Genomic DNA, 14,553 nt, shown 5'->3' with positions numbered 1-14,553 from the left:
GACCTCCTTGTGGTGGTATAAAAAGCACAGATAACAAGAGCAACTTTTCTCGTCTATTTGTCACTCCAGGCTTGAAACACAAATAAACAACTGCTTGTAAGCGAGAAAATTTCTTCACAATTTTAACAATGTATTGAGCTTCGAAAGTCTTGCTACTGCATGTTATGTTAGAAAGCATAAATAATTGTTTGACAGGAGAAGTGCGGCCATGTGTAATTCATAGAGAAAAAAAAGCAGTGAAACCCCATCAGACAAAAACATAATCCTACCTTGTCGGACATCTCTGGGTGCTATGGCGATTGCATCATTGGAGTGCAGCTCGGTGACACAGCAGTCGTCAGGAGTCAGTGAACCGTTGCTGAAGCTGTGCGGCGTCTCCGGGAGCAGCGGAATAGGTGGTGCCATGATGTTGTGATTTGGACATATACAGCCAGTCTGGGTCATCCCGCAGCCGTCTCCGTCAGAAAGCTCCGGATCTCCATTTTGATCTGTGCGCACGCACTCCTCAAACCACCGGCAGAGCACGCCACAGGTAAACTGACTGGAGTTTTCGTTGTTAATGAGTAACACCTCCACCAGTCTCAGCTCCAGCAGTTCCTTAGTTACCTGAGGCTCATCTGCAGCTGGATGTCTCGTTAGACACAGTTGCACAAAGTTCTTATCAAACTGTAGGAAGGAGTGAGGTCCATCTGAGTTGGGTTGGCTGCCGCAGAGATCGATTATTTCCTGATCCCTGCCACTGATTGCCTGTAAATGAAGGGGACAGCTTTGATTGGCCAGGTGGTGGTCCAGGGAAAGGAGCATGGGGGAGTGTGTCCGACAGATGACTGGGTGGCGGGTGAAGCGGAGGTAGAGGGAGTACTTTGTGGGATCTGGGTTTTCCAGGGACCAGGAGCAACCCGGTGCCCTGGATGGAAAGAGCTCCCTTAGGGAGAAAGAGCCATAGAGCACCCCAGCTACAAGGCTGGAGCATGGTGAGACTACGGGCGAGGGGGCCCCCTCTGTCCCGGTGCTGGGGACGCTATCGGCAGCCCCGTAAGCAGCCTCAGCCAGGGCAGAGAGAGGAGCTAAAGCGAGGGCAGATACGGCAGCCAGGGCCCCAGCCACAGCCAGGAGAGAGGACAGCACAGACAGACACACCCCACCAGCAGTGTTCATCCTATGACATTCGTCCTGCAGGGAGACAGAGAAGAGGATTGTCAGAGATCAGGCCGAACATTAAACATGCAATATTAGTGAATATCTTTAAACGCAACATGACACAGATGGAACAAAGACTCTTGTCCAGTTGAAAATATTTTTGGGCTGATTTCTGTCTGGCCTCAGAGTATAGTATAACCAGCTTCATGGCAACAGCTCTCATGAAGTTGTTCAACCACACACACACACACACACATAAACACTGTTGAAAACACATCCCTGCTGGGCTGGATTAAAAGGGTTGATGACTTGGCTGTTGATGCACTGTGAGGCCTGCTCTACCCTTTCCTACTGATACGTGCACACAATCACACAATCACACAAACATACACACACGTACACACACACCACTGCCTGCTGAGCAGCTCCCCTAAGGCTCTGGCAAACTATTACCATCACCGACACAGTGAGGGTCCGCCAACAGCCTGATTTTGACTTGAACAACACACATACACACACACTGCTGACAGCAAATAAAATATATACTGTGTTTTAGTATTTTGCTTGAAACTACTTCAATAGTATTTTTGTACACTCAGTGTCTGCTCCATCACCTGAGACTTTCAAGTGGTTGTGCATAAATGCGGTTTGAGGAGGATGCGTGGGAGATGGGAAACGTTCACACCACTCTACCAATAACCTTATAGCATGACACCTAGATGAGTTTAACTCAGTGTGCTACAAAATTCCACAACACACTTTTTTTCTGACCACTTCATACTGTAAACATTTCAACAGCTGTGAAAATGCATTGAATTTGATCTGCAGTAAAAAAAAATAAAGACACATGGAAAGAATGAGTCAGAGGTTCCTAAACATTGCTCCTCTTTATAGGGAGTATTTTTCTCTGAGGTGCCACCATGTGTGCTTCATTGTAGTGAAAAACTAGCTGCATGGGCATTGAGTTCACACAGTGTATTTTGTGAGAGGCTGTAGATTAGTCATTTTTATGTCAGTGACATTCGTGACCAGAGCAATCATGTTTTTGGGTCAACTATGGTATCTTGAACAGAATGAAAGAAATGCCTTTAAATTTGTCTTCAAAGTGCAACATAGACATTTTGTGTCATCACAAAAACACCATCAAAGACATCAAGCACACAATCTAAAATCATGTATTCTGTTATGAGAAGTAATCCCTAACATAACACCCACCAGTGTTACAAAAATGTGCACCACACCTGCCAAGTCCCACTTTACAAAGCATGTGTGTGCCTTCAGAGTAACGTAACTTCCCTAAGGCCCGGATTAATGAAACACAGCAGTCGCCTGCACTTCACAGGATTTATATAAGTCTATTAAAAGCGCTTCAGCATTGTACACATGGTGTGGATAAGGACGGGAGGAATCGTGCTTTTTCCACTATGTCAAGAAGTGACCCCACAGGGTTGGACAGTAAGAGGCACTTTTGCATATCAATGTGTGAGTGTATGATTGCAATTATACATTTAAAAATATGCCCAAAATTTGCATCATTCAGCATGAAAAGTGAATAATCTTTGGGTTGGGTTTGAGGCATTCTGCTGATGCATAAAATGTTTACTGTTGCGCTCAAGGACTATTCACCTACACACATTTTTTTTTCCTGATGAACAATAAATCTGCTACTTCGGGGTCATAGGAAGGTCTACATAACTCCACCCAGCAGTCCAGAGAACAATATAAGATTGTAAAGCAGCACTGCGGTGCCCATTTTCTCCTCGACCTTTCAAACTGTTGCTATGTTACAAACACTCTGCTACGTCTCAACGCTAAATCCTGCTACATTGAACCACAGCATGCTTTACATTAAGGTGCTGCAGTTTCATTCATTCATGAGGGTTTACTTTGGTGATGGAGATGCTAGTAGTATGAAACAAGTCGCCTTAGCAACACTGTGACCTGCTATCCTGGGTTTTTCCTACATGGGATTCTCACACAGTGCACATGACATAAAGAGGTTTTTAAACAGCACTAGCTCCGGTTGCCTGTGACACCTTGACAAATGCTTGGCACGGTAAGCCTAGGGAAGGTTAATGTAGCATGTTGGGAAATACGCTCAAGGACATCATACTGTCTGGCATATGACAGGGTTATTGACTCCACCACTTGAACACGCTCTCTTATTGTCAAACAATGGCACGAGATAGCATCCACACGGACTGCCATGCAGCCAGTGACATGTCCCACTAACAATGTGTCACTTAGCTGAAATTCAGTGCGAATGCAATAAAGTATTCTATTTGACAAAATGGTTCTGACAAGCACTGATTTTGTATCCATGCTGTAAAGTAAAATATAGTTTTTTTTCAGTTACTGTGCATGAATCTAATCTTATAATCTATCAAAAGCGAAGACACATAGAATTATAGACCAAATCATGCATAGGTAAAACCTTACACACATTTTACGGATGAGAGGAAGGCAAAAGCGTTAAGCAAATTGTTTTTGGGACAATGAACAATGAATATTCATAGAGCCACAGTCTGTGCAAGAGTAGGCCCTAAAGTGCTGTCTTCATGAGGCCATTCTGTCCCACTTCACTCTAAAACAGCACTTTACTGTGGGCATCCATAAATATTCATTAGCTTTGATGTCTTCCTTTCCCCTTCCACCTTGACATTAATGTTATCACCAAGGATGGCAAAATATGTATATCCCTCACTCCCCATCTCTCCTCCCCTTGCTCTTCTCTTTGGCTCTGTCTTTATTCTTTAATGCTGTGAAGTGACAATATGACTCATCTGATTTCTGCCCTCACAGTAAAACCCCTGCAAGAGGGACGCAAGTTTTAAAGCACTGTGCAAAAAGGATCATGTTTTACTGTCGCCTTTAAACAATGAAATCACTGATTTTAATTTGGCACAAAATATCCTTTAAATCTTCTATTCACTGGGAATTTGTGCTTCTTTTCCCTGATGGCAGAGGCAACTATTACCAAGTACATTATCTCCCATATGACTATCTCTTAAAGCTTCAGAAACACCAACGTAGCATGCTGAAACCACAAAGACATGCACAGTGAATGACTGAATGAATTATACAACACCCAGAGACTACATTCAAAGATCTCATCCTTAAGAGAAATGCACTGCTGAACTCACACTGTGCCAATGTTTACCGTTTACGGTCAAAACTAAAACTTGTTTATTGCACTCATAATTCATCCCCAAAGGCTGATACTCATCTTGTGATAAAGCCCAAGTTATTTCCTCTGTTTTGTTTGTGATGACAACTATAAGATGGTCTTATCGCTGTGCTCCATACCACTTAGAATAGAAAAAACTTTGTTACAAATAAGTCTTTTAAAATGAACTTAGTCACAGAGAAAGTCTTTTTTAAACTTACTTAGCAATAAAAAATAAAATGTCACCCTTGCTTAAAGATAATTAGATATCAGACTCATACCACTTAGTCTCAGAGTTTTCTTATCGAGGGAACATGTATAACTAATGGTTATAATGGACCTGAAGTACTCAGTGCCCTCAATCATTTCAGCTTGGGTACATGAAAATCAGCTTATCATATTCTCCAGTATTTAACAGGCATTTCAAGCACAATAACATATAGTAATTTTAACTGTCATAAATGAACTCTCTTTGTAGCTGAGCAAAAAGAAGAAGGCAGCTAAAGGCTTTAATCCAGTGAGGGTCAGCCAGTAACCTGTGATGCATATTATTCCCAATCTCTCTTTATATCCGCTTTCACATAAACTGTTGTTTAAACAGACATCGAGGGTTGTCACAGTAATTCAAGGTCTGTGTGTATGAGGGACATACCAATATCACGTCCATGATCTTTATATGAAAGAACAAATCCATCCATCCACTCATCACATTTTGTCCTGTTCGGTGTCAATGGAGCCTGGAGCCAAGCAGCAAGCAAAAGACTATCAACATTGTTGTAGTTCTCTAGCTAGTTGCAAACTATTTTTCCCCCTCTGTAGGCTGCAGCCTTTTAGGTAAAAATCACACCATGAGAGCAATGACAGCAAACCAAAACAGTAATGTCGAGGCTGGATAGAAAACCAACACATTATACAACCCCACAGAGCTGAAGGGGACTGCAGAGTCGGGTAATAATTCTCACACTGCGGTGTAACTCTTGTCACCAGAAGTAGCACCATTTTTACAAGTATCGATCCCATTGTTATGCAAGAAAATATGCATCATGCACTTAACCTTAAAAATGCAATGCTGTCTGGGAAAAAAACACCATTCTGCAGGCCTTTTTCACAATGCTGCATCATGTTATGGATTATATGCAACCCGTACTGATTTTTATGAAAGTAATCTGAAACAATCCATCATCATCATCATTACCAAAGCCTGGCTACAATTGTGCAAAGCTGTTTGAAAGCGATGCAGCCTCCATTAAACACCAGTGTAACAGAGATTTTATGGTATGTGATTCCACTTGACACAAGTGCAATCATATGTTATCATTAGATTAACTGGCTCCTGCATGCATCCTCTAACATATAAATACCCATATTAGTATGCTGTTTTTAAGCCAGTCTATGACTGACGGGTATGTATCCTGAGTGATAAATAGTTGTAATAAAAAAGTGTACCTTCAGTCTACACCATTATTACAATTTGTTTTTTTGGCCCTCTGTATATTTAGTTTGGTTGCTGGGCAACCAAGGATATAGATAATTCATTTGCGGGCCTTGACTTTGACATATGTGGTCTACACTGTTAATAGCGATGGATGACAAGGCTCCACATCTTAGGACCTTAGTCACAATAGATATCAAGATGTGGAGCTGCCCATATCTCAGGCCACACTCACTTTCTCAGCCCTCCCTTAACTGTTTGTATAGCTCAGCTGCTATTGGCATACCGATTGTGATGTCACTTCCTGCCACCAGGGGACTATTGAAATGTTTTGGCCTCACCTTTGGGAAACTTTAATGTGGTCCATCTTTATATATAGTCTACACATACATGGAGGTCAGCACACAATACAGAGTTAAGTGTTTACTTGAACCAGCTAATTACACTGTACAGCTAAGTATATCAAAGAAACCAAAGACATGATTGGAAACAACACAGAAAAACTTTGACATAAATCATTAACACTGAAAATAACGTGTTGGGTAACTTCAGTGAGGCTCTGTCCATGCATAATCAAACATACTCATGCACAAGTATCTCCCAGTAAACTTTCTTGTTCTTGTAGAATAATAAAGTAGGATAGCTTGTGGCCAACAGACTTAACAATATCCCCTGGTAGTCTGTTTCGCGTTTTGGGAAAATGGAAGGATTTCGATAAAGAATCATGACACTGCCTTCTTTATCTCCATCTATATTTTTGTGCCTCGCCCGGATTCTCTCATTCTTAGTGCAGACATCTAAGTGCACTGTGCTAGCGAATGGTATTGTCTGATTTATTGATGTGAGTATTTCTCTCATTTGCAACCCTCAGCAGAGATCAGCATGTGGCCCTTACATGAGCTCCCACACCCACTAACTAATCCACGTGCAATCTCACACAAACACACACACGCAAACACGTCCAACACCCCCTTGAATGCTAACTCGATATTATAAAAAATTCAAGTCTGTATTCTTGTGCTGAGTGTTTAGAGTCTCTCTTCACTATTAATTAAGGAGTCATGAAACGTTCCTCAGTCTCTCTCTCCCTCTCGGCCTCCAGCGTAGCATTCTCAACACTGCCCCTTCTCATCTTTGGCTTCGGCTCCTCAGAAATCTAAGCCTTCCTCAAAGTCAAGCTTAATTTATTTACACACATCTACCCACATCCCTGTCTGCTCTGCTTTAAGTCCTTTATCTGCATAAGATCTCCTGTCTGTGGACCAATATAAAGAACTAATGTTGTTCATCTGATTTAGTCCGGTTGACATTTTAGAAGTCAGTATTCTGTTTGTCCTTTTATCAAGCTCGCTCCAGCACGCCATCAAGTCTGCGCTTTTCACTTTGCCTTATCAGTTATTCACAAATGGCAGGCAAGCTGAGAGGATCTCACGCTGTGAAAAGAGACAGCAGCACTAAACCCCTCGATCACAGAAAAGGGCATTTTGTCTTCCAGCTATGGCACACACAAACACGACTACACAAATGTGCCACGTGCGCCGAATAATAACAAGATGTAAATCATTAGCATGTGCTGAAAATAAGTGAGTGATCAATTATGCAGAAAAATAAGTGGGTCCACCGATGACATCCAAACAATCTACTGGGCAAACTTCAATACAGACAGACTTGAATAAAAGAACAGTCACTCAATGCAGCTACAGAGACCTTAGTTTGGAAGTTCTGTGAAAGAGAATTCCAACACCTCATCAGTGCACTGGACCACTTCTGGGCAAGGTTACCTTTTGTACTACCTTTTGTAAATGCTTGTGCACCTTGAAAAGTGGTGTTCGCTCGTAGTAAGAATTGCCACCCTCACAAATTTTAGACTGTTTCTCCTTTTGCATCTAGATTTCACTGTAAACATGCCCATTCATTCAATTGCAGGGTGTCACCATGAGTACCAGTTTGAGACAGAGAAGGAATCCATTAAGTGTCCAGTCATGAGACAACCATAGTGAGTGGCTGTATGTGTGTATTTTACATATAACAATATCTCCTTAATCACTGTGGTGGACTAGAAAGTGGTGGAAAGATGCAGTACCCCTTAACCTCTGATCAATGCCTAAAGTCTGGGATGTGTCTCACAACATGGGTGCAGCTGCTTCCTTTTCTTCGCTGTCTTTTGTTTAAAGATTCAGACTTTTGACACGTCTGCACACCACTCTCAGATATATGCACACAATGCTAAATTAACAGCTCATAGGCATATTAGGAAGAGTACAATTTGACTTCCATTTACTGAGGAAGCTAAACAGAAGAAGGCCATAATTAGCTCTGTGAGATGAAAGCCAGCTGTAACTCCAACACAGACAAATGCAAAAATAATCTGGCCGACCACTGCACCACATCGCAAAACATTAGTCAGCACTAATCAGACAAAGAAAAAAACAGGTCAATAGTGCTCATATGTGTGTCCTGCAGGGTTGTGGACAATGGTGAGAGTCATGGATGTTACTCTATGTTTCATTGTGCTGCAGGCTCAGGACTCTAACAACAGTTGCAGTACTCTTAAATTAGAATCCACTAAGAAGCATGCTAAAGATAACAAAACTTAGAAAGACCAACTTAGCCTATCCATTATCATTATATTACTTTTAGGATACATTTACTAAAATACTATATCTGTCCTCTCATTTCTTGAAAAAACTATCACAGCAAATGACATGTTCCATTAATGATGCAACATGGTAAGAAATACACTGACATGTCATGTCACCATGCTCTAAGAAAAATGCACCTTATTTATCAGCCTCCATTTTACCTAAATTACCCTTAGAGGAAAAGCATTTTTCACTCAATGGATAAACATTTAACCCCATTATTACATGGTCTCATAGCCTTTAAAACACAGTTTACTGCCTTGTAGCATTTATTCAATATGTTCCAAACCTGAATTTCAATATTGATTGATGCTGTATTCAAAGCAATGTATTGATAATGAGGCCCATTAATTTCACATGAGTGAATCAACGATTGTTGGAGGTGAGGATAAGCAAATGGGCAATGTGAAAGTGTGCTTGCAATATGGTCCATATTTTAATGCTGCAGTCACTGGCACTATAGGAATAAGGAACATAAACTGCATAAAAGCCTAATTGTAACAATAAAATTGTGTGTTTTAGTTGATTATACATACAGATGCTGAAGCATGTGTCAGACTTGACTCTGCAAACCCTCAACACTCCCACACATTCATCTTCACACTTTTAACCTTGTTGTCACGCTGGAAAAAAAAAATCAAAAACAAAATGTCACCATCTGTTGAATGGTCGCACAGAATCTGATGCAACAGATGCACACACACACACACACACACACATATATATCCGACTGAAGCCGTAAGAGAAGCAGACCATCCATTGATCTATAAATCACATTGCCATGTGTGTGCACATATATATCTGCATAAATCTGTGTCTAAGCGTGCGATGTGGCGGGCTGTCCAATAAGGAGCTGGAATAAGGCTTTGTAGTGTTATGGTGGGCCTTAGGGGAATCTGGGTTTCATTGTGAAATCACAGACTGAGGAAGAGGGTGATCGGCTTCCCTCTGCAGCACACATTCCTGCCAACAGATCAGCTTACACCAGCTTTTTCTCTCTTTTTTTCCCCCTTCAAGACAACACAGATGTATAATACGGAGACAGAGACAGAAGAAAGAATTGGGTGAGGGAGGCAGAGACACAGACAGAATGCTTTAAGTTAGTAAGTTAATGCGAAAGGATTGAAATAAACTTGAATTCCTCAAAACTGCAGCTTAGTTACAATGGGGGAAAAAACATGTTTTTCAGAAATAGCAGCTAATTATTTATATTTATTATTATAATTAAATAAATGATGATATGAAATTACTGGCCTAGAAAATAGCTTCACTTTACAAGAAATAGGATTAATGGTTGGCATGACTTGCCTACGCAATTTTTAAATAAATTACAGTTTCCTAATAATGCCGTTTTCTTCTAACAATTATGAATTCAATTTTAGAGTTTCGTGAAACCCTCTGAGACTGAAATGTATCCATAATCACAGAATGACGAGTCAACACACTGATTCAGGTGCTGCATGTGCAGATATATTTACAACATCTCTGCCATCAGAGCAAATAATAAAACATGTATTGATCAAACAGCAGACGTGTGCAACAAAGCCACCCAGATGAAATTTTCATTTCCTCTGTGATAAGGTTAGAAGAAAATCCTGCGAGCAAATAATTAGTTTTAAAGCAAAAAAAAAAATGGAGCAATGGATTCCTGCATATGAATGGGGACAGCTGCTGCACATCAGCGACCTGATTTGCCCGTCGCAAAGCTCATAGCGAATTTGATTTGAGGACAAGAATATTGAAGAATGCCAAACGCTGCTTTCACTTTCCATGAAAAGCCAAGTCATCTAAACGGGATGCAGAGGGCTTTAAAGAGGCTTTTAAGTTCCAAAAGTCACTGATTGAACAGTGAGCGGACTGACATTCATTAAAAAACAAATAACAACAATGACAAACAAACAAAAAAAAACAATATGTCACATGAAGCAATAGTGTATTTAATGCAATATTATCCTCAGCATGAGAGATAAAAACTGGCCCAAGCTGTTAGGGTTAGGGTCTACGTCAACAGAAACATTACAGTTTAAAGGGAGAAATGAAGTAAAAACGGCAAGACGGTGTATGTGTGTGCACAATTTTGTACACCAGTGTGTATTGTGCGTTTGTGTGTGTGGAAAAAGCATATTTTTGTTTTTTTTTTACCCAAAATATCTATGAATAAAGGACACCTGTTTAAACAACACACTGACTGTGTGTGTGTGTGTGGAGCAGTCTACAGGCACATATAAATCAAGAATGAGAGCAGTGTGTCAGACAACATCTCGAAACACACTGAGAATACTTTAAAATGGACAAATCCTCTGTCCATCGGCATGCACATATTACATGACAACATGAATAATGCATGCAACGACATGAAAGCCTATGCTTGTACGAGGCCAGAAATAAACCTGAATCATGGTTTGAGCAGCCTGTGACAGCTTTTTTTTATAAGCATGGTGGTGAAATAATTCCATCAATATGATAAAACAAACAAATACTGATCTACAATTTGAAATCTGAAAACCCTGAATGTCGCTTGTCAAACTTTATTATTTTGTTTGTGTGTGATTATGGAGGCGGCGCTTATCTCCCGATCTTTTCTCTTTATGTAACATCTCTTCCCTCTCTCGCTGCAGTACAGCAGATCAGACTCTCTCTCTCTCTTTGAAGTGTTGCCAGGCAGGGTATTTATTTCATTATCTCCTCTCCCTCTCTATTTCCTCTCCTTGTTTTTTAGGGCTCGGTATCAAGGAGGAGACAGGGAGCGGAGGCACAGAAAGCTGACGCTGCATGTACGGGCCTGCAACTCTTGACTGTGTGTTTGTGTTAGTGTGTTGTACAAGTCTTTATGTGGACAATACGTCCTTCACAAGGAAGGAAATCCAGCAGTGAGAGGATGTAATAGCAGCTTCCTGTATTTGGGATTGTTGGAAATTCAGAGTTTAATTGCTCAGCTTGTAGCTCAAATAAACATTACACACACATAAACACACACAGACCGCTATGTCCATATACCAAATCCTTGATATAAAGGGGAAACACTGAGTTTCTAATTTTATTTTCAGGGCATGATCCATCTCACTGAGCATCCATCATGTGTGTAAGAACTGCACTGAAACCTCAGAGGGGATGTGAATTTACACAGCACCTGCTTGTGCATGTGTATAACTGAGACCTTTCACCTAGTCCTTCATCTGACATGTGTCACACCTTAGCTGAGGGGGAGGGGTCAAAGGTTAAAGGTGACTGCATCCACCTTGGAGCCACACCACACAAGGTCACAGAGGTTATAGAGGTCAGCTGACTCCTCACACACATCAATTGAGCGAGTACAACTGTATGTCTGTACATGTTAGGGACACTATTATAAATTACATATATACAACTAGACCGAATTAGGGCATCTAAATGATGTGCAAATGGTCTGGACATGTAGTCATCTAGTACTGCTCGCTCATAATGCTTTTAAAGCTTAGGGTATTTAGCCACTGTCCTCAGTGAAGCCTAATCTTCTGCTTCCTCCCACATGACATATATATAAAGCAGGAAACAGAGAAGTAGGTGTGCAAGCAACACCAAAAATAATTTAAGTAAAAAGGCTATTATGTAAAATGTCATGGTAATTTTTCAATCACAGACATGTTTAACTGCTGTTTAAGTGTTGCCGTCTTTAAAAAGGGTGTTTTATATTGAAGTTAAAACCTGTGAACCTTGTCTTCAACCTTGAATGTGTTATGCAGTTTAGCTTGGAAAATGGAAAAGCTCGAGAGTTTTAGTGCCTTAATGAGAAGCATTTTACACTACAAATAGATTCTCACAAGAACATTAACAACATCCCACAAACCTGTAATTTAGCAACGTGTTAACATTGAAGAAGCATTACAGCTTGACATTTTCAGATCTTTTGGTCTTACTTAAAAATAGAATTTGATACTATCTTCATATGTGATTCAGTAAGACAGAAAGCAACATGTACATAAATAACAATATCTCAGGATTCATAGAAGTGTCATAGTTTCTCAAATAGCCACTACAGACAGGCGCCAAAATAAATGTAATCCCATAGACCTCCATGTTAAAGTGTCAAACTTTAGACCAGGTCGACGACTTTTCAGCCCAAATCTGTACCACTTAGAGCCACAAAATGACGTGCTGAGGCAGGTGAGAAGAGGGTCGTAGTGCAAAAGTGTGAATTTGTAGCTGTGATTGTGAGAGACAAACAAGGGATTTGTAGTGCTGATCAGAATGCATGACCTAATCCAAAACAACACCTGAGATTAGATATTATATAAAAACGAAACACTGCACTAATCCTATTTTCATTTTAAAGTGCATAAAAATACAATACAGCGGATTATTTTAACAATTTCTTATTAATTTAGTATAATGTAAATGGATGAATGAGACGATCCAATGATTCTGAAGTACACATGTATAGAGGAGTGCTACCATCAGAGCTGCAGGGCTTATTAAAGAGGAGAAAGCCACCGGTAGGTGACCTTACTGTGACCATATGCTCTGTTTAATATCAGAATAGAGCAGAGTGCTCTGTATCTAGAAAAAAAAAACATAATCCCATACAAAGAGGAAAACGGATTTGTCAAATCAACATCAAGAGCACAGAGTTTCCCCTGCGGCAGTCTCCTTCAAAGACAAAGATGACCAAATAAGATGAACAATACAGTTTACATCCAGAGCAGATTGACTGCAGATTAGTTAGCTGACGACTGAGTGGAAAACACGAGAAGGAAGTCATAACTTTAGTCACCTCACCACTTCATGCCGTAAATAAAACTGTGTGATTTCATTCGCTCTCATGCACTAGCTACAAGCAGAGGAGGTGCCATACTCGTCTGAGGGAGTAACTCAAATTAAGTTAGACAAGACAAGCACTTGTAAGTGCACCAGCGACCCCTAAATTTAATTCCCCATCTTCAAGGTTTCAACTTTGAGCAGAGTTTGGATTAAAATAGATCCACTTAAGAGCGCTGACAGCCTGATGTAAATGAGCGCCCATTAAAATATTGCAGATTTGACATATCATGACTGTCAGGTGAAAACCTTGTTATTGAAATCATAGTGTTGTGAAGGATTCTGTGCTTCTCTGCAGGTTTTAGGAAATAGCCGCTGGGTTTAAGACACCTTCTCAAAACTAATTAATAAAATGAAAGCTTCATTTTTTAGCTCCTAAAAAGCTGACAGTTCAGGGTTATGTTTTTTTCCCTTTTTATTATAAAAATTATACAAAATCTATCTAAATAAGTCTGATGCTGAAGCATGTCTAGGCCTACTAACCAATCAGGTGAACAGGTTTTTCTCCTCTCCCTGTCCGTACTGTGCCTCGTTGCATCCGTCCTCGTCTCCTTTAACAATACCGACTCTGTGCCCTATCTCTCATTATCACCCATCCAGCCCCCATCTCCCTCACCTCAACTTTTCCTCCATTTTTTTTTACCCTCCGCCTCTCCCGTGTTCCGTGTCCTCTCGAAAAATCTGACAGCTGCCTTAAGGAAAGGAAAAAAAAAATCCCTCCCTCGTTTCCCTCCAGCCTTCCCCGCTTGGGTAGGGCCGAGTATACCTCTTCTTTATTTATCCAGACCTGTCTTTCACCAGGATATATTTCTTGTCTGCTTCACTTCTTCTTCTCGCCTCATGCACTGACAGATATATAGAGAGAGCGGCTGAGAAAAAGACAGGCGGCTTAAAATGTAAAGAAAGGAAACAGAGGGAGGAAGACGGAAAGACAGAAAGAAAGAAGGAAGGGGAGTACAGTTCAGTCTTGCGTGAATGGTGAGCTCTTAATCAGAGGGCAGTGACACTGGAATCATAATGAAGATTGCATGACACCAAAATGGCTAGTCACACCAGGCAATAAGGAAAAGGGCCAGATTTGTCAGCTTTTCCTTCACACACACACACACACACACACCATGAAAACCCCTTTTAGTGTGAAGTCTGGCCCCATTTTCCTTATTGTCTGTGTGGTCAGAAAACATATTTCTTGGGGGTTTTGACACTGTAAAAATGAGACCTGATGGAACATGTGTCACCTTCTGTTACAGCTCACATCATCTTTTGTGTGGATTACCGCTACACTGTTTCTCACACTCTTCTCATTGTGAAATGATAGGGGGACTCTGTCCCAGCAAGCATATTAGGACCAGAAATAGTCTGAGGTTGGACAATATTAA

General features: G+C 40.8%; 1 protein-coding gene across 8 annotated transcripts in view; it reads right to left on the bottom strand.

Annotated features, from left to right (window-relative positions):
* adgrb2 (adhesion G protein-coupled receptor B2) overlaps positions 1–14,553 on the bottom strand; it is a 169,446-nt gene that overhangs the window by 116,945 nt on the left and 37,948 nt on the right. For all 8 annotated transcript variants that reach the window (XM_028428398.1, XM_028428356.1, XM_028428389.1 and 5 more), the window contains exon 2: positions 270–1,173. In XM_028428398.1, coding sequence (XP_028284199.1) covers positions 270–1,158 — 889 coding nt within the window. In that variant the 5' untranslated portion in view covers positions 1,159–1,173. The remainder of the gene's footprint in view (positions 1–269; positions 1,174–14,553) is intronic.

This window comes from Parambassis ranga, chromosome 2 (genome assembly GCF_900634625.1).
Source record: "Parambassis ranga chromosome 2, fParRan2.1, whole genome shotgun sequence".
Lineage (NCBI taxonomy): Eukaryota > Metazoa > Chordata > Actinopteri > Ambassidae > Parambassis > Parambassis ranga.
This window is presented reverse-complemented; position numbering and strand designations above follow the sequence as displayed.